The sequence below is a fragment of the Trachemys scripta genome, chromosome 2 (assembly GCF_013100865.1).
Source record: "Trachemys scripta elegans isolate TJP31775 chromosome 2, CAS_Tse_1.0, whole genome shotgun sequence".
Taxonomy (NCBI): domain Eukaryota; kingdom Metazoa; phylum Chordata; order Testudines; family Emydidae; genus Trachemys; species Trachemys scripta.
In genome coordinates, this window is record NC_048299.1 from 216,189,170 (window position 1) to 216,210,842 (window position 21,673).

The 21,673-nt window shown below is 39.1% G+C and overlaps 1 protein-coding gene across 1 annotated transcript in view; it reads left to right on the forward strand.

Moving 5' to 3' along the window:
* The window catches only part of RP1 (RP1 axonemal microtubule associated), a 258,679-nt gene that overhangs the window by 197,417 nt on the left and 39,589 nt on the right, over positions 1 to 21,673 (forward strand). The window contains 5 exon segments of the mRNA XM_034759443.1: positions 3,235 to 3,367; positions 4,745 to 4,896; positions 14,985 to 15,237; positions 18,070 to 18,305; positions 20,687 to 20,813. Of these exon segments, the coding sequence (XP_034615334.1) occupies positions 3,235 to 3,367; positions 4,745 to 4,896; positions 14,985 to 15,237; positions 18,070 to 18,305; positions 20,687 to 20,813 (901 nt within the window).

Sequence of the window (21,673 nt, forward strand, 5' to 3'; positions counted from 1 at the left end):
CACCTCCCCAAGTGGTGTAGAGTCATGATTGATGTATTGAGGTCGATGCAGAGCAAGTGCAGACAATATTACTTATGTCAACCCTAACAGCAGCTGTCACACAATGCCTGACATTGAACGCTCCTGGTCATAATTGTGAACTCCACTGTCCAGGGGTCACAGAAATAAGAAGGCTCCTGTCCCCTTTAAAGCCCTGCGAATTTTTGAAATGCTATTTTGTGATTGTCCAGTTTTGTGAGCACAACAGATAATCCTCCATTGTTATGTGCGACTGCCCAGCTGACTATGCCAGTACACACTCCAGATGCGCTCTGGCTTGGAGTAGGCAGGAGATATTGGATTTCCTAGGCCTATGGAGAGAAGAGGTTGTGCAAGCACAGCTATAGACAAGCCATAGAAACATGGACATCTATAACCAGATTGCACTGGAGATGCAGGAGAAAGGATGCCTGATCCAAATCAGAAGGAGAAAGAAGAGGACTTGGGAGAACATGTTCCATGAGATCCTGCAAGCCAATGCTGCATTAGATGGTGAGCAAAGGCCTGGAGGATGAACATTGCAGACAGACTGAAGAAGGAAAGAGTGGACAGGAGAAAGTCCCAGAAGGAAAAGGAGAGGAAGATGCACCAGGACATAATGGAGCTTCTCAGCTGCAAACACAGATGTTGCAGACTCTTGTGGAGCTACAGTAATCATGGGCTCACCTCTCTTTGCAGTCCATGGAGAACTTCATTACAGCACCTCCCTACATCCTGCTTCAACATTCCACATGGTATTAGGGCCACATCCCTACCCTTACCACTCTATCCCAGGGGACATTAAGGACAAGCACAGCTTCACATACACTGACCTATGAAATTCACGGTTGTGTATGTGTAGGTAAAATGGACATGAATGTTCTTTCCTCATAGTAAGTTTTGTTCCATTAATTTATTAAATTTTAAATTTATTTGCTTTTAAATTGAACAGATTTTTCTTTGCGCTGGTTTTGTTATCAAATAAAATTCTATTATTTGAAAAACAAGTCATTTTTATTAGTTCACAACAGATGCTGTAGAGTGCTTAGCAGCTCTTAAAGCCCCCACTTTAAGTTGGGACAACTCATAAGATCAATGACAGCACAGTGTAATAATCATAAATATACAGCAAGCATCGCAAAATTAATAGGAGCCTTGACAGGGTTATAGTCATAGCTGTACACCAAGCACCACACAATTCCTAACAGATCCCAAAACATCAGGGCCAGGTAGAGCACAGTACACAACAACACATTACTGTGGTTCACTGTTAAAGTGCTCTTTCAAAGCTGCCCTGAGCTGTATAGCTCTGCATTGAGCTCTTCTAATAGCCTTTTATCTGGCTGTTCAAACTCAGAAGACAGCTGTTCCATCTCCATCCTCTACCTCGGTGGCAACTTTCCCTGCTTTGCTTCAAAGATATTATGCAGGATGCAGCAGGCAGCTATAACCGTTGGGATGTTATTGCCACTGAGATCCAATGTTCTGAGTCAACTATGCCAGTGTCTCTTCAATCTACCAAAAGTCCATTCAACTGCCATTCTAAACCTGCTGAGCCACAGCTGAATCTTTCTTTGGTGCTGTTGAGGTGGCTGTTGAGGTGGCTGGTGTAGAGTTACATGAGCCAGGGGAAAAAGGAGTAGGGTGGGTGCCCCAGAATCACTTTTGGCATTTCAACATACATTGCCAATCGTCATCTGCTGGTCAGGAAAGAAAGTCCCTGCTTGCAACTTTTTGAATAGTTCTGTGGTTTTAAACATGCAAGCGGCATGCACCTTCCCTGACCAGCCAACATTGATGTTGGTGAAGCATCTTCAGTGATCCACCAATGCTTAATGCACTTTGTGACAAGGTGGTCTGGTGCCAAAATAGGGATATGCTTGCCATCTATTGCTCCACCACATTTTGGGAATTCCACTGCTGCTAATCCATCCACGCTTTCGTGCGTGAAAAAACTTCAGAACCAGAGTTCAAAAAGAAACTACTGAGCTTCAGTTCATCTGCAAATTTGACACCATCAGCTCAGGATTAAACAAAGACTGTGAATGGCTATCCAACTACAAAAGCAGTTTCTCCTCCCTTGGTGTTCACACCTCAACTGCTAGAAGAAGGCCTCATCCTCCCTGATTGAACTAACCTTGTTACCTCTAGCCTGACTCATTCTTGCTTGCATATTTATACCTGCCTCTGAAAATTTCCACTACATGCATCCGAAGAAGTGGGTATTCACCCACGAAAGCTCATGCTCCAATACGTCTGTTAGTCTATAAGGTGCCACAGGACTCTTTGCTGCTTTTACAGATCCAGACTAACACAGCCACCCCTTTGATCCTTGTAGTGTAGACATGGGCCCTTACGTGCCCAATTCCCATAGAAAGTCCTAATAACTTTCAAAGGATGTTGGACACCTAATTCCCATAAACACCTTTGAAAATCCCAGCTATGATATATGCAACATCAGCATCAAGCATCAAACAAACCAAAAGCAGAAGGAAATACACCTCTACTTCGATATAACGCTGTTCTCAGGAGCCAAAAAATCTTATCGCGTTATAGGTGAAACTGCGTTATATTGAACTTGCTTTGATCCACCGGAGTGCGCAGCCCCGCCCCCCCCTGGAGCACTGCTTTACCGTGTTATATTCAAATTTGTGTTATATCGGGTCGCATTATATTGAGGTAGAGGTGTATAAACAGTTAACACACACATATGTTGAACCATAATAGGGAAATTAATACTTCCTTACCTCACAGGGGTGTTGTGAGGATAAATACATTAAACATGGTGAAGCATTTTGAGACCTATTGATGAAAAGCACTATAAAAGAGCTAGTAATAATGAATAAATGAACATCACCCCTAATGCCTTTGGACAAATATGTATATACAGATAGGCCTTCTGTAGCTTTACACAGTCACTGGAAATTCTGGAACAGCAGTTACTAGCATATGGATTTAGGCTCTGATCCTTTAGCTGGATTCAGTCAGAGGGTCTTTATGTCTGTATGAAGCCCCATTAAAGAGCTCACTTGGGAGCACCCAGTTACAGGATCTGGGCCTTGCAATAGCTGTTCCTCCGCATGCTAAATCAGGCATTATTTATACATGAAAATATTATATTATTTTAAATAAATGTCAGAAATGTCAATTTTGGTTAGGAGGGGAATAAGAAAATATTTCATAAAAAATATGATTGTTCTCTTCTACTGCCTGCAGCTTCGTCTGAAAGACCTGGACACTAAGCAAGAACTGGGCTTTTACAGTGCAGACCAGTGGCTCTTTAAAGAAGATGGGTCAGAGACCGTGACAGAGCTAGCAGCAGTCAGACCAGATAAGGCACCGCTCAGGGGTATGCTGCTGAACCAAGAAACAAGCAAAAAAAATGTTTTTTAAAGTGAATCAACTAGAATAAACATGATGATGGGAAAGATTATAAAACATTTTAGAAAAGTCATTCCCAGTTGCTTTTGACATCCTTGGTTAAAGCACTTGTGTGAAATGTTGGATCTTTAACAAAGCCTAAGAGGGTTTAAAAATGTTTTACTGCTTTCCTCTTTAAGGCAAATAGCACATGTATTTAATGTTTCCACTACATCAAATGCCAATTTGAACACCTCAAAATATACAGGGCCAAACTGGTGCAATTCCCCTGAAATCATTGGAATGATGCCAGCTTACACCAGCTGGGGACCTGGCTCATATATTTAAAATGCACGATAAAGTGATGATTGAAAATTTTATGGACAAAGAAAAGATTGATGGCTTTATATTTAACAAGAAAAAAGGCTGAAATTCTTGCCAAACCAGAGATGTGCCTCAATATTTTTATGTTTGTGTTGTCCTCTAATTGATATGCTGTAGGAACAGGAATACACAGATAAAATTTAATATGAACATGATTTTAAAACTCTGGTAAGATCTTCTTTTGCTTTAGGTGTATTTTATACAGTATTTGCCAGAAAAAAGTCTAATTCACTAAACATTATAATCAAAAGTCAATTTCATCCAAACATTAAAAACTGTTTCCTTTCCCTTCCAGTTCAAAGCTGGACTGTATGTAGAATTAGATGGTGGGAGTATATTACAGCATTTAGTTCTACACAGAGTTATCACAACCTTGGATAAAAAAATGTTCTTGTCATGCTGCTAAGGAAAAATCATGCCAGATGATCATTACTGTCTGTAGTGAATAATATTAATACATATCGATGTAAATAGTTAAGCCGCTTCCCCAGACCAAATTAATTGTAGTGGCAACAGTTATCTATCTGACAGGTTAAAATGGAATGCAGCTAACCAAGAACAAAGAGTGGGACATTTTCATTGTCAATCTTTTATATTTCTTTCATAAAATGTTGCTGTAGTGAGCAAGTTCTAACTGGAATTAAGCTCTGTATTTATTATGAAGAGAACTCGGGCCTCATTCAAAGCCCATTGAAGTTAGTGAATGGCTTTCAACTCACTTCAGTGGGCACTGGATCAGGCTTTCAATAACTAAGAGATTTTTTTCTCTTTTGAATATGAACATGAGCGCTGACATTCCATTTATAACACTGAAACATGCCATTGAGAAGCAGTTAGCAATCTGTATTAAAATTGGATGGAAAATGTAGGTACATGAAGGAGGATCAATTAATAATCATTTTATCCTGTACTCTTTCAGATTAATTATTTACTTGGCATAGATCTTTTAGTAATGTTTTCTTTTATTTATTTTTCATGGCAGAAGTTCTTTACTCGGTCAGTGTTCACACAGGAACATTACCTGCATCAGGAACTGATTCAGATGTCTTTATTACAATATTTGGAGTGAATGGAGACTCCTGCAAAAGAAAACTTAGGCATTCTAGGTCACATGCAAGTTTTGAAAGAGGTCAGGTTAGTATGGATTTTTTTATGCATTTCTCTCTCTCTTTCTCTCTCTCTTTTTTTTTTTTGTATTGTCATCTTCTAAACCCTGTTTTCTCTCTGAAGATTCAGTACAAGCTTGAGGCATAAACCAGTTCTGTGGTGTACATAGGAACTTGTCATAGTCTATTCTAGAAATCTAAAGGCACAGCAAGAACCTTAGTGAGGATACTATGTTGAGCCAGCGGAAGCTGCAAATCAACCCCAGTCACTTGCTAAGAACAGATATTTTAGATCAATTCAGATGCCAATTTAAGAACAATGCCAATAATAGAAAGCAGTTTAAAAACAATGGATCCACAATAAAATATGATAGCAGCTGAAGAGGAACCTTAGGAAGGAGGCTAGGATTCTCCTCTACCATTAAAATGTCTATACAAGGTGCTAACCTATATTTAGAAACCACTTAATTGAAATGTGTTAGTTATGTGTTGGTTTAGTTAGGGCCACTAACGTCTTACATATGCTGAGAAAATGCATCATGTCAGAAAAATATATTAACATGTTTTAACTAACACAATATAAAAAAGTGATGTTACCAAGGGAAAAAGTTAATTACCTAATCTTTATGAAGGTCAAATACATCACCCATCAAAAGAAAAAGATTGAAGGCAGAAAAAAATTGTAAAAATTCCCAGACAAGACCATGATGGTGTATCCCAGTTTGAAGCCTGTGACTAAATAATCAATGTGACCGTCAGTATAGGTTATATCAGAAATGAAAACTTTTTCCCTCAAATATCCACTCCCTGACCACAATCATCTTTCCCATTTTATTTCTTTTCCCCTACAAAAGTCAATTTTTCAGAGGGAAAATGGTGTGATTTCTCAATGAATTAGCTAATTTCCTCTGAAGTAAATTTACAAAACTTCAGGATTTTTTTGGAGGGGAGACTATTACCATCTACAGTGTGATAAACTGTTTATTTTAGAGAAGTTAGTAACGTTTGGGCCTGGATTCAGTTATTTGCAAGCATCTTAACATTTGCAGCTAAAAAACTGAGATGTGAAAGTACTTGCATGCAAACTCATGTAGGCTGAGAAATTTCTGACAAAATGTTAGTGTCCTCTGGGGAGGTCATCTCAGAGGTGAGTCAATTTGGCAATGGCTCTTCTCCTTCCAGTCTCAGGGCTAGGCATCCTCAGTGGAAATTGCAGCTGTTGTCTTCTTCCCAGCTGCCAGAGACACACAGACCCTCAGCATAGCTCTGAAAATCAAGAGGCACTCTAAGTTTATACTGCTGATGAGGAAGAAGGGCAAATTACAAACATAGACCCTGGTGCTGCAAAGAGTTGACAACAGTGGGGTTACTCACAGTGTGTAAAGTCTTTGCAGAATTGGGGCCTTATTGACATCTCCACTCTCTGGAGCAGATGCACATTGGAATACATTACATTTGGTAAGGAAGGGACTTCCAGAAGTGCCTAGTTATTGCTCTCTAAGTGGGAGACCTTTTCAATACTTTTATGGGAGGGAGAAGAGCAAAGAGTTCTGAGTTGAGTAAATCTGGTGAAGAAAGGAGAGGAAGTGAAAATGAACACAGAGCAGTAGATCAAAGAGGAATTTAGGAGACTGAAGTGGATGAGAAGACACACTGAGGGAATAAGATGTGTGCGAAATAAAAACAGAAGGGAAGAGGATATGTCAGAGGTAGGGAAGAGAAGGAAAATATATAAAGTTAAGGACATGTCTCACATGTGAGAGGTGAGTATTGATGAGGAAATTTAACAGGAAAACTGTTCTGCACATGATTACTATGGCCACAGGACAGCAATGCCTTCCTTATTTGCAAACAATATTTGTTGGTTACATACTTCACTGTTTAATCCACTTTTTAGTAGTAAAATGTATTTGTAACTATAGCAACTGTCACATCATATATGAATATATTTGCTATGTGAGATGCAAAATATTTTCTTAAAGAACACACACACTAAATTGAAATATTGTGCTAATTTCAATCAGTGCTAAACAAGATAATTCAAATGCAGTTCCTGTTTGGGGGAGATGCTGAGCACCTGTCTCTGGTCTGTACTATAATTCCTCTGCCATCATACCCAATGACATCAATGCCACTGACTCCATATCAATTTCATAATCCAGTTTGAAATTGCTGTTCTTTTCTTTTTTAAACCCTGTCTACAAGCCCCATCACAGATTCTGTCCCTGTATCCCCCTTACCGCTTCTTTTGTCTGTCTAGAACCAGACTCCTCTCCTCTGCCTTCAAAATCCCAGGACTGGACCTGCACTATGAATGGCGTCTTCTATACAAACTGTATTGCAAAGCTCTTTATACAGTTTAATAATAATTACAGTGTTAACATAAAAATATCAGTGAGTGAGAGAAACTTCTTGAGGCAATAGAGAAAATATATTTTTGGCTAAGATTTGAAGGAGATGGAAAATCCATGAGGTGGGAAGGTTATTCCATATTGCATTTTCCTGCAATGGAGAAGGTTCTTGCAACAACAGTAGTTGGTGATTTTACGTGAAAGAAAAGAAAGGAGACCAGTTCTAAAGCAATGAAAGAAGCAGAGAGGGGAATCGGGAAAACAAGATCTAGACGATATTTTGAGGAAAGGGTCTGGTGGTCTGGTTTTTTGGACAGTTTTGAATTGGATCTCAAGGTGGATTTGGAACAGATGATGGTGTTTAGTCAAGCTCAGCTTGTACATGTCAGAAGGCACACAGCAGGATTCTGCACCTACTGGAGTTTGGAGGACTGGGACTTGGGGCGATCATATGAAAAAGTACTGCAATAAAGAGGAGATGAAGGTGTAACCCACTGTTAAGTGTGTGTGCTACATTTCCCCCCTCTGGGCTGGATCTAGCACCCAGTTAGAGGACTTAGTCCTTTAGCTCAAGCTATAGAAGATGTTCCTTTCCAGTTTGGAGGTTATTGACTCAGTTCCTCCTGATGACCAAGATAACTTGCATCTGAAGAAGTGAGGTTCTTACCCACGAAAGCTTATGCTCCCAGTACTTCTGTTAGTCTCAAAGGTGCCACAGGACCCTCTGTTGCTTTTTAAAGATAACTATTGTTACAGAAGCAGGGTCAAGACACCGGTGTATACAGAACAAACAGTATCACAACAAATAATAAGCAGATTTGCCAACACAGGAAATATAGGAAGTGAAGAAAAGTTCAGAGCCAAGTTTAAAGACACTTGAGGGAAGTGGAATGCCTGAGATAAGGAGGATACAAGAAATTGAAATGTGTCTGAGCGTAAACATCTTACCCCAGTGAAACCTTTCTCTGAAATATTTATCTGAAGGAAGAAGAAAGAAGATAGTTAACGTGGTCAAGACAGGCAGAGACAGTGAACAGGGATGAGTCATCACATTTCTTGACAGATACCTATCATTACTGCCCTTTACAGTTGGAGAAATGGAATCACGGAGAGGTGGAGTGGCACATCCAGTGTCACAAGTCAGACCAGTGGCAAGGGCAGGAATAGAACCTCGGTCTCCTGAGTCCCAGTCCAGTGCAGTGTCCAATAGGTCAGATGGCCTCCCACTGTCAGAACTAATGCTAGTGGAACACCATAAAGGAGAGGTCTGGGCACAGAGGAGAAACAGTCACCAGAAACTGAGAAAATAGTTTGGTAGTGGGAAGGAGCAGAACCAGAATGGGAATGACTGGAAATGAGTGTGGAGAATTTACTGGGGCAAAGTTACTGGGGACAACTTTTTGCTTGTTTGTAAAGGAAGTAACCGGGGAGAGGGAGGGAGTAAGACGGGGAGCCATTTTATACTTGTTTCTGACTATCAGGAAAAAATTGGTTGTGAATTTATTGAAGGCAGTTTGGGTGAAAGTGATCATGAAATGATAGATTTCATTATTCTGAGGAAAAGGAGGAGTGAGAGCAGCAGAAATAAGGATAATTGACTTACTTTAACAAAGTCAGAGAACTGATAGGTAAGATTCCACAAGAAGAAAATCCAAGTGAAAGAGTTGTTCAGGAGAGCTGGCAGTTTCTCAAAGAGACAATATTAAAGGTACAACGGCAAACTATCCTGATACTAAGAAAAGGCAAGAAGAATACTAATAGGCCAATATTGCTGCATCATGAGCTCTTTAACAACTTGAAAATCAAATAGAAATCCCCCAGAAAGTGAAAACAAATTGCCAATGTTGGGTACAAAACAATAGTGTAAGTATGAAGGGACAAAACCAGAAAGGCTAAAGAACAAAATGTGTTACAACTAGCAAGGGACATAAAAGGCAATAAAAAGAGGTTCTATAAATACATTAGGAGCAAGAAAAAGTGGAAGGAAAGTGTAGATTCTTTACTTAGCAGGGAAGGAGAGCTAATAACCGACGACACCAAGAAGGCTGGGATGCTTAATGCCTATTTTGCTTCAGTCTTCATTAAAGATGTTATTTGTGATCAGATGCTTAACACAATTAATATTAATAACAAGGATGCAGGAGCACAAGCCAAAATAGGAAAAGAACAGGTTAAAGAATGTTTAGATATGTTAAATGTATTTAAGTCGGCAGGGTCTGAAGAAATTCACCTTGGATTACACAGGGAGCTACCTGAAACAATCTCAGAGCCATTAGCAATTATCTTTGAGAACTCATGGAGTATGGGTGAGGTTCCAGAGGACAGCAGAAGGGCAAACATGGTATGTATATTTAAAAAGGGGAACAAAGAGGACCCGGGGAGTGATAAGCCAGTCAACCTGACATTAATAATTTGTACCAGTATCTTTCCAGATATCAAACAATCAATTCATAAGCACCTAGAGGATAATAGTGTTATAAGAAATAGCCAACATAGATTTGTCAAGAACAAATCATGCCAAACCAACCTAACTTTCTTCTTTGACAGGCTTATTGGACTAGTGCATAATGGGAAACAGTACATGTGATGTATTTAATTTTAATAAGACTTTTGACACAGTCCCACATGACATTCTCAAAAGCAAACTAGGGAAATGTGGTCTAGATGAAATTACAGTAAAGGGTACAAAACTGGTTGAAAGATCCTGCATTGGAGGAATTCCTGGGTGAATTTTGCATCCCTAAAGGTTATAAGAATTTACAACATAGCCTGGAGGTGAGTCTCAACTACAAAAAAGAATTAGGTAAGTTCACGGAGGATAGGTCCATCAATAGCTATTATTCAAGATAGCCAGGGACACAACCCCATGCTCTGGGTGTCCCTAAACCTCTGATTGCCAGAAGCTAGGACTGGATGATGGGACAGATCACTTGATAATTGCCCTCTTCTGTTCATTCTCTCTGAAGCATCTGGCACTGTCCACTGTCAGAAGACAGGATTCTGGGCTAGATGGACCATTGATCTCACCCAGTATGGCCATTCTTATGTTCTTATTTACATGTCATTGGAGAGATCAGACAAAGTGTTTTCCTCAAGCTCTGAATTTCAATTCAAAACAGTCAGGGTCAAGGTAAAGTTTTATTAGGGAGTGGGCAGTGGCAGATTTTTAAAGAACTGGGGAAGATACTACAGGAAAAGCGGTTAATAATCATAATATCATATTGCCTCTATATAAATCCATGGTATGCCCACACCTCGAATACTGCATGCAGATGTCATCGCCCCATCTCAAAAAAGATATATTGGAATTGGAAAAGGAGAGTCTTTGGATTAAGTTTAGAAGAAGTTGAGCAATAAGGGTGATGTCGTAGTGGGAGTCTGCTATAGACCACCAGACCAGGGGGATGAGGTGGACGAGGCTTTCTTCTGGCAACTAACAGAAGTTACTAGTTTGCAGGCCCTGGTTCTCATGGGAGACTTTAATCATCCAGATATCTGCTGGGAGAGCAATACAGCAGTGCACTGACAATCCAGGAAGTTTTTGGAAAGTGTAGGGGACAATTTCCTGGTGCAAGTGCTGAAGGAACCAACTAGGGACAGAGCTCTTCTTGACCTGCTGCTCACAAACTGGGAAGAATTAGTAGGGGAAGCAAAAGTGGATGGGAACCTGGGAGGCAGTGACCATGAGATGGTCAAGTTCAGGATCCTGACCCAAGGAAGAAAGGAGAGCAGCAGTATACGGACCCTGGACTTCAGAAAAGCAGACTTTGAGTCCTTCAGGGAACTGATGGGCAGGATCCCCTGGGAGAATAACATGAAGGGCAAAGGTGTCCAGGAGAGCTGGCTGTATTTTAAAGAATCCCTATTGAGGTTGCAGGAACAAACCATTCTGATGTGTAGAAAGAATAGTAAATATGGCAGGCGACCAGGTTGGCTTAACAGTGAAATCCTTGCTGATCTTAAATGCAAAAAAGAAGCTTACATGAAGTGGAAGATTGGACAAATGACCCGGGAAGAGTATAAAATATTGCTCAGGCATGAAGGAGTGAAATCAGGAAGGCCAAATCACACTTGGAGTTGCAGCTAATAAGGGATGTTAAGAGTAACAAGATGGGTTTCTTCAGGTATGTTAGCAACAAAAAGAAAGTCAAGGAAAGTGTGGGGCCATTACTGAATGAGGGAGGCAACCTAGTGACAGAGGATGTGGAAAAAGCTAATGTGCTCAATGCTTTTTTTGCCTCTGGCTTCACGAACAAGGTCAGCTCCCAGACTGCTGCATTGGGCAGCACAGCATGGAAAGGAGGTGACCAGCCCTCTGTGAAGAAAGAAGTGGTTCGGGACTATTTAGAAAAGCTGGACGAGCACAAATCCATGGGGCCGGATGCGCTGCATCCAAGGGTGCTAAAGGAGTTGGCGGATGTGCTTGCAGAGCCATTGGCCATTATCTTTGAAAAATCATGGCAATCGGGAGAGGTCCCGGATGACTGGAAAAAGGCTAATGTAGTGCCCATCTTTAAAAAAGGGAAGAAGGAGGATCCAGGAAACTACAGGCCAGTCAGCCTCACCTCAATCCCTGGAAAAATCATGGAGAAGGTCCTCAAAGAATCAATTTTGAAGCACTTAGAGGAGAAGAAAGTGATCAGGATCAGTCAGCATGGATTCACACAGTATTCTTGCCGACAAGTTAAAGAAGTATGGACTGGATGAATGGACTATAAGGTGGATAGAAAGCTGGCTAGATCGTCGGGCTCAACGGGTAGTGATCAATGGCTCCATGTCTGGTTGGCAGCCAGTATGAAGTGGAGTGCCCCAAGTGTCGGTCTTGGGGCTGGTTTTGTTCAAGATCTTCATTAATGATCAGGAGGTTGGTGTGGACTGCACTCTCAGCAAGTTTGCAGATGACACTAAACTGGGAGGAGTGGTAGATACGCTGGAGGGCAGGGATAGGATACAGAGGGACCTAGACAAATTAGAGGATTGGGCCAAAAGAAACCTGATGAGGTTCAACAAGGACAAGTGCAGAGTCCTTCACTTAGGACGGAAGAATCCCAGGCACTGCTACAGACTAGGGACCGAATGGGTAGGCAGCAGTTCTGCAGAAAAGGACCTAGGGGTTACAGTGGATGAGAAGCTGGATATGAGTCGACAGTGTGCCCTTGTTACCAAGCAGGCTAATGGCATTTTGGGCTGTATAAGTAGGGGCATTGCCAGAAGATCGAGGGACGTGATCATTCTCCTCTATTCGACATTGGTGAGGCCTCACCTGGAGTACTGTGTCCAGTTTTGGGCCCCACACTACAAGAAGGATGTGGAAAAATTGGAAAGGGTCTAGCGGAGGGCAACGAAAATGATTAGGGGGCTGGAGCACATGACTTATGAGAGGCGAGGCTGAGGGAACTGGGATTGTTTAGTCTGCAGAAGAGAAGAATGAGGGGGGATTTGATAGCTGCTTTCAACTACCTGAAAGGGAGTTCCAAAGAGGATGGATCTAGACTGTTCTCAATGGTACCAGATGACAGAACAAGGAGTAATGGTCTCAAGTTGCAGTGGGGGAGGTTTAGGTTGGATATTAGGAAAAACTTTTTCACTAGGAGGGTGGTGAAGCACTGGAATGGGTTACCTAGGGAAGAGGTGGAATCTCCTTCCTTAGAGGTTTTTAAGATCAGGCTTGACAAAGCCCTGGCTGGGATGATTTAGTTGGGTGTTGGTCCTGCTTTGAGCAGGGGGTTGGACTAGATGACCTCCTGAGGTCCCTTCCAACCCTGATATTCTATGATTCTATGAAAAGAGAATGGTTTGAAAGATGCAGCAAGGATGCATCTTTAGAAATGAAGATCGAGGAATAGTCTTCTGTAAAATTCAAAGGAATTATTGAGCTACTGGTAACAAATTCCTATTATTACTGCATGGTAAAATAAGTTAAACCAATTGAATTAAACTGCAGAAAGTAAGGTTAGTTTATATTTATGTAAGTAATTATCTTTCTTAGCTAACTGATCTCACTGGTTTAATGGGTTAAATGAATGGGAAATTGTCATTTTGCCTAGCTAAAACTGAATCTAAATCAGGCAAGCTAATTTAAATAAAATGATTTTGGTTTTCATCAATTACACTTCCAATGAAGTGTATAATACAGATCTTGAATGTCTTTATACAGATTAAAAAATAAAATAACAAAAAAGAAGGATAATGACATAAGACAAAAGTATATTCTTGCTAATGCTGAGGAAGCGGGTAATTTAATGCATTATGATGATAATTCATTGATTAACAATCAGTGATTGTGACCACTGTTGTCTAATGACTATGAATGATTGTTCCAAAGAATGAAGTTAATGATAGGTCTCCATCTGAAAGGAGTTAGCAGTGAAGAAACATGAATATTACCAGCACAGGCTACAGAGTATTATTAGCACAGGCTAGTTTCTGTAAGTTAAAGGTGATATACACTGACAAAAAAAATAATAATTTTGCCTTGAAACTGCAAAAAAATACAATTTTTAAATGATTTAATGCTCCCAATAAAAGTTATTTAAATGTTCATCTCAGCTAACTCCTATTTTAGGCTTCTTATGCATTACATTAAGGGGCTGTAGTTTGCCATGGTAACTGTTTGGGGAAGATCAAGGATATGTCAAGGCAAAAATGTCAAAAGTCCTAAAAACTGCAGTAGGAATAACAACTGTTTCCTCTTTCTGAGCACATTGTAGTGAATAATCCCCCCCCTCACAGGAGCATGGATTAGCTGGGCTATTTTTTTTTAAAATCATCTCTCCCTTTCATGTTTTCTGGTCTTCCTGTGTTATCCTGCCTGGTGGTGCAGTGGTTGGCAAAAAAGAAAAATTATAGCGTCTGTTTCTGCTATCCATCTGTTTTTATAATGACACCCGCATACATGCCCAAATATCCACCCTCCCACTCACGTTCTCTCACAGAACACATTCATTCTCTTGCTCACATAATTTATTCATCCCATCATGCACTTGTGCAGCTGCCATTTAGTTTTTGTTTACTGGTAGCTGTAGCAATATTTTAACAGATGTCCATTTACACCTAAAGAGCACATCTCTTCTCATTTGCCTGCATGAACAGCCTTAGTTATACTTTCTGCTGTCTGTATCGTCTTTCGTTTGCACAGTCATAAAAACATCACTATTTCTGTCCGGTGTTGTTGTAATGTGGCTTCTTCTCCCTTCTGAAAGCTAAGAAGACTTACGGCCTACAAGGCTTTGAAACATTTTAAGAATAAAAGGCCTCATTTAAGATAAAGTTCTGTTTAATTGGTGCATCCTAGTACTGGCCTCTGTCACTCCCTCAGCCTCCATGGAGTTCCATTTGGGTGGGGTGGGGAGGGTTGACCTGGAGTGGGAGGGCTGGGCCAGCAACACTCCTGGGTATTTTGCAAGTAAATTAATGCTTCTCTCTTTCTCACCACCCACGGGAGGAGCACCCCAGGGCGAGGGTCACTAGTGTTAGATTTTCTGTTCCTTGCACCCCAGGGGATGAACTCTCTGGATAGGGACTGGGAAAATATACATATTCAAGGATCCAAATAATTCCTTTATAATAAGATCTCCAAATGTCAACATCAGCCTATTATGCATATCAGTCTAATTCCCCATCCTTCTGTAGGGACACGAGCAAAACCGAATGATTTAATATGGAAACAAATCCATTTTACCTAACACAACCTTGCTAAATATATTTTAATAATAACTGGTGTTATTAATTATGTGCAATTCACTGTGACTTGTTTTCCCATCAGGTTAATAGCTTCAGTGTGGGAGCTGTAGACCTCGGAATGTTAATCAAAGTGCTAGTTGAACACAATAATATGGGTTATGGAGCTGGATGGTACCTGGACCGAATCACCATCCAAGAATCAGGCAAGAGCGACTGCCAATATGTATTCTCATGCCAGCAATGGTTAGACAGCGGAGTTGGTGATGGACGGATGGAACGAGAGTTGAGGCTTCTTGGAAAAGTGAGAAATGAGAGATTGGCAGGAAATATTCAGGGTGAGATGCAAAATCATCAAAACATATTCAAGCTTCTAATTTGATTGTATTTTATGTTTATTTTCCCAGGATTGGTCAATTGAGACTTGATATACAATACAGCTTTATTCTGCATAGCTTCTTTTACACAAACTGTATCCCCAGCACTGTACAAAGCTGGTAAACACAGTTATAATGTTAAAAGAAAAAAATAATAGCACAAAGAGGGAGATTAAGAAGTATATGGTATTCAGCAAATATGTTGTCAGATGAAATTTGAAAATAGATGTTGAATTGATGAGGCAGAAAGAAAGTAGGTTGTTCCATATGTCGGGAAATGCAGAGCAGAAGGCTCTTGCAACACTGTCATGTGAAGAGACATGAAACATTTCTTTTAGAACATAGTGTTTTTACCATATGCGTATATGTTTGCCATTAGCTTTGCTTTTGTTTGAATTGTATTTTCATTTGAAAGGTATGTCTGTGGTACCAATTCTCAATGGTATTTAGCTTAGGGATCAATGGAACCCAGAATTCTATTCAGAATTTGAAATGAACAGAAGACGAAACTTCAGAAAGAATTTGGACACTGAAAACATTTTAAGCCTTTAACCCTTTGTCACGATACCACTGTACCTGGCTCTCTCCCATAATCTCTTTTGGAAGGGAGTAAAATATTGATCTGGGTCCATTTATGGCATCTGAACCACAAATGACAGACAAGACTCCATGCCCAGACCTAACCAATCTGGACATCAGAAATTGCATTCAAAAACAGCAATATTTTAATAGAACTTCAGTTACTTTATACACACGCTATGACCTATGTATGTTCCATTTTATACTCTGAGTATTTTGTGTATGTTAGCTGTGTTTGTTATAGACATAGGAAGCATAATGTACATCCTTCAGTCTGAGCTGCATGTTCTTGGTATGGTAGGCAGATTTCTGTTATAATTTTGGGAACACTGGAACATCAGAGAAATGTTGCTGCAGCAACAGAAGCTCAGAATAGCTTGGAAACATGAGTGTAGGACCAGCAGTTACAAACACTGACCTCCTAAACCTCAGTGAATCCATCAAGATATAGTTGCCATTTTTAACATAAGAAGGACCTGCCTTCTTGCCCTCAGAATGTAACATTATCCCCACCAAATCCAGATTGAGAATTACCAATCGTTCCCAAGGTTCATGACAAGTAACATTCAGTATTTTAATAACCATAAAATCGAAAAACAACATTCCATGTGCCAGTGGAGATGTAGGAAATTTTCATTTAACTTTCATTCACTTTTCATTGCTATCTTTGGTTTAATTTATTTGTAGCTTTGATAAAGTTGCCTGTATGAGCCTTCAAATCACAACATCTTGATTTATAGAAAAGCTACTTTAGATAATGTTAAAAATGTATTAAAGCTAATTTTCTCTTTCACTGAAGTGTGTACATTTTGAACTCATGGGAGCTGATCCTTGGGTGGTATAACTGATCTAGCTCCGTTTACGTCTATATACATATATAGATATAGATATATTCATAGCTCCATTGATGTCAATAGAACTATGATAAGTTACACCAGCTCAGGATTTATCCTATTGTGTTAAGGCTGCCTAGTCTGGTTTTCAGGGAAATTCTGAGAATAAAAACAGGAAGTCATTGACTGAATTATTTTCAGCAAAGTATCCTTTATTTTACAATAAAAATGATTTTAAATGATTCAATCCATACTCTAGCTCACTGGGCATATAAAGAGCCAAATTAAAAAAGTAATTAAATTATACTCAGTAGTGGGCCAGCCCAGGTGACCAAAAAGATCTTCAAAAGTCACGCTTATTGTCATAGAAATTGTGACTATGACAAACATACAGCCTTAAGCCCTGACCCATCAATGCACTCGGCTAGCATGTGGTGTCCCATTGATGTCAGTGGGACTCCCCATAGGGATGCCATTTGGGGGTTTAATTACAAACATTAAACAAGTTAATTCAAACCAAATGGTGGTGTCTCAAATTAGAGTAAAATTTTAGTGTTAACTTTCAGCCTGTGGTGTCTCATCCTGCATTCCCTCTGCACCCAAAACTGATATTGATTTCAGTGGGAGTTTTGAGTGTGTAAGGCTACCCCTTTGGTTTGAAAAGTAATTACTGTTCCTTTTCAATATCCAGTGAAATCTTCCAGTTCTTTTATATCTCTTGTTTCAGCTACTCTGTTGAGTGTTTTCTATAGCCTCAATTCAGGAAAGTATATGTTCAAGTCCATTACTATTTAGGACAGCACTTATGCTTAACTATATGTTACACACATGCTTATATGCTGTCCTGAATACAGATGATTTCCTGAATAGGGGCCATAATTAGGATTCTCAATATGAACAACACATCTGTTAAAATCTGATCAATGGAACTGCTGAACCCAAAAGACCATGATTTCTTCAACTTGGAGACTAACTAATATGACCACTTTGTGGAAGAAGGACTTGATGTACTGTGGTGACCTAAATAAAAATGTCAAATGTGGAGCAAAGGAGTGTTTCTCAGTGGCCTTTGGTGAATGAACATATCTACCAAATTTCAAGAGTCTAGTTTAAGTGGGTACTTGAACAGTTGAAATCCAGTGAAAAAGATTGATAATTGGTAGCCTCTGGTAGAAAGGTCAAAGCTCTAATCTAGGATTTCTGTGTGTACTCAGTGTATGATAATGAATGAGTTTAACAAATTTCAAGATTCTGGTTCAATGGGACAATGAAAGTCAATTGTTAGTCATTCACTCACCCACCGTGTTACAAGCATCTGTACTATATTGGATATTAAGTGCAGTTAATGAATTAATTATTTTTTACTGATTTGTTTCACTAGGGACTTGGGATGTCATTGTTACAACTAGTGATGCTTCAAGCATGAGCCCTAAAATGTCTTTAACTATTTGTGGTGAAAAATGTGCAAGTATTCCAGTCTTATTTCCCAAAGGATCCCTTAAAAAGGCTGAGATTTATCAGACGTCAGTGGAACTAGATAAGAAATTCACCTCTATATGCAAAGTTCGCTTGGAAATAGAAGATGCCAGAAATGGAGAGATCTGGCATTGTTGTGAGGTAAAAACTACTAAAGCAAGCCCAGATCTTTTTATTTTATTTTTAAGTTCTCTTCTTTTCATAATCTACAGTTATTTCCAGAAGCAGCTTCCAGTTACATTCAAAATTACATAACATTTCTCATTTACAAAGTAAGTAGATCTGCTAACAATGTTGGTGCAGTGATTTCACAATGTACTCAAAACATTTTTTATTAGAATATGTTTGAACAACAAAAATTCTGTAAACTTAAGTTGGATTTCTGGAGGGCAGCTAACAGAGGTGCCGTAGTCTATAGCTTTTCCAGTGCTATCTTTTCATAACTATTGCCACTGGCATAAATGGCAGTGTTTACATAATTCCAAATTGGCTATTACATGTTATGGGCTTATGACCCAAGACCACTAATGAAGTATGACACTGGAAATGCCTTTTGACAAAAATATCTGCCATTAAAGTTGGCATCCTAGAAAAATAAATGAATAGCAAAAGTGACAATCTTTCCTCTGATGTCTAAGATGCTGAAGCTAAAAGCCTCACATCACATCAAAATTGCTGTGGCACTACACTGCACAGAAAAGATACTTATCAACTCTAGCTGGAAAAATAAAAGGAAGTGTATAAGAAAGAATCCCTCCACTTTCAGTTTTCATTATACCTTAGTCCATGAATATTTGTGTTTCATTTTCATTACAAAATTAAGTGGGAAATATTAATTCTCAGTCTAAATATGTGATGTTAAGCTGCAGGATGAAGCACCTGACATTTATCTGCTCGGCCAGTTGTTAATTTAATCTTTTTTTCCATATGAAATATTCATCTAGTAATTCTGTTGATAAAGTTATAACTGCCTTTGGAAGATTATAAAACATGGTGGATCACAATGGAAATGTATGCGTTGAGGATAGAAACTTGGTAATTACAAATAGTGATACCCATTAGCATGCTTTACTGCATTAAGTCATGGCAGTGACTCAAAGCTCAGTTAGAAGATCACTACCATTTATATGGATAATGAGACTATCCACAGTTACGTTAGGTATGATTAAAAATACAAAGGGCATAAGCAAAGTGCTAGCTGTCTGGGATTAGAAAGGATTTCCCTTCCCTTAAGGGTGGGTTTTGCCATCATAGTCCCATTGCAGGAATGCTTGAATCTTCATGTGAGGCATCTAGTACTGACTATTATGAGAGACAGGATACTAGTCTAGTTCGACCACTGGTCTGACTCAGTACGATAGTTCCTGTGTTCCTATTGCTATTTATTTAAATTATACAAGACTGGACTTCACAGTCTAGGGGTTTGCTCTCACAATACAGGGAAATGTCAGGAGCTTCATTCTGCTGTTTAACAGACTGAGAATTAAAGTCTCCCCATCATTGTTGTAATTAAAAGCACTGAAAAATAATTTTGTTTGTTTTTTAATAAACTTTCTCACTTCACTCTAACACAATATCCAGTACAAGAAATAACTATAATAGATGTCTCATTTTTGGAGAAAGTATTAACCAAAATACAAGAACAGTTTTTATTCTTCCCACTTCTTGAAGAAGGAAAGCACAGTAAGTGAGGTCTGACTTTTCGAGAAACTTTTCAGACATACAGACATCAGTATGAAAGAGAGAATTCTCTTTAGTTTAACTCTATACCAGAGCCTACATTTCATTTATTAATCTTTTCAATCACATTATGGAAAATATAGAATCTCTTTGAAGGCCTACATAATTACGCCACATACCTATGATTTTTGCTAACCAAAGACATTGAGCTTAGTGAGTGAAGTATTTGGTCATTTTTTTTCAAAGGTAGTGAGGTAGATAATATAGAAATTAAAGATTAGGCCATTTTTTTTCATATCCTAGTCAAAACATAATTATTCTGTATATTTTCAAGTGCTTTTTCCAGTCTAGCTTTAAATGACTCAGTGGAACTTCCATTACTTACCATGGGTGGCTATTCCGCAATCTAATAGCCCTCATTGTTAAAGATTGTTTCTAAAATTCAATCTACAGTTTTCTTTGTTCACTATCATCCCTTTTTTCTTTTATACAATAATTCACAGAGATTCAATACATTAATTAACAAATATGCTTAAGAAATGTGATTCAGAAGGTACTGATGTGCTAGATTTCTACATTTTCATTTTTTCCCAGAAGTCCCTTAAATAGTTTTTTTTTCAAAATACAGTTTTGACAGGATCTTAATGACAATTGACTACCTTTCCTTCTCCTGTCTTGTTAAAGACTAGTTTCAAAAGGCCAGTTTAGAATAATAGCATTCATCTTTTTCTCTAATCAGTAACATGCCTCCTTAAGTTACAGATTATTTATCTATCACAGTTTACATGAGAACCCCAGAACACAGATAGTGAGATTGGCTTATGTTCTTTTTGTATGTGCAGGTGAAACTTCAACACAGAAAAACTAAAGAAATTCTAGAATTTCCATTTCTTCGGAACTTTGCAGATGCTGAGGGATGCACAGTGGCTGAACTTCCAGTTCTCACAGCTGGTTTTCATTTTTCAACAGGTTTGTTACTTGACAAAAACACTGAAGATTTGCTCAAGTATCATGGTTGAGATTTTCAAATCAATGCAAGCGATTTCATCATACATCTTCTATTCATTTTAATGGGTTAATGTAGCTAAATCCTCTGCACTGCTTTGAAACTCCGTCGATTTATTTAGTAGTGCATTTTGTTTTCCAAGTATGATTAATTCCTGTTTTTAATACAAAGAAGTGCAGAAACTGAGCACTAAGAAGATTTAAAATCTTGTGAGTAGCACTCATTTGAGTTCATTTTTATCTTGACAATATTACTTTGTCTCCCTCCCCAAACAACAAAGGAAATTCCAAGGGAAATTACTCTTGGTGCTGCAATTTCAGATAAGGAGAAGTTATATAATACCTCACACAAGATGCATATATTCTTGTGCTCCTAGGAATTTAAGTCCTTCCTCATTTATGATACAGTTACCAAGTTTCCCCAGAAACTTTCTACTGTGATTTGTGCCTCTCTCACCTCAAGACTGGATTTTTGTAATGTGCTTTGCTTTGAGCCTAACCCCATACATAAAAGAAGCTAGTGCAGAAAATGGTATCTTAAGTAGGTACCTGGACTTAAGGACATTACCTCAATGCTCCTTCAGCTGCATTGACTTCCTGTATTTCCTGGGTGGAGCTTAAGGTATTAGTTATAACCTATCAGTCCTAAATGGTCTGTGACCATCCTGCTTGAGAAATCACCTTTCTCCATCAGCCCTATAGCCATAGTTAATATCAGTGAAGGCATTCATGCCAGAGCTCCCTTGATATAAAATTGAGGAAGCTATTGACAGGATGTTCTCTATGAGAGCCATTTGACTTTGAAATTCTTTCCCCTGAACTCT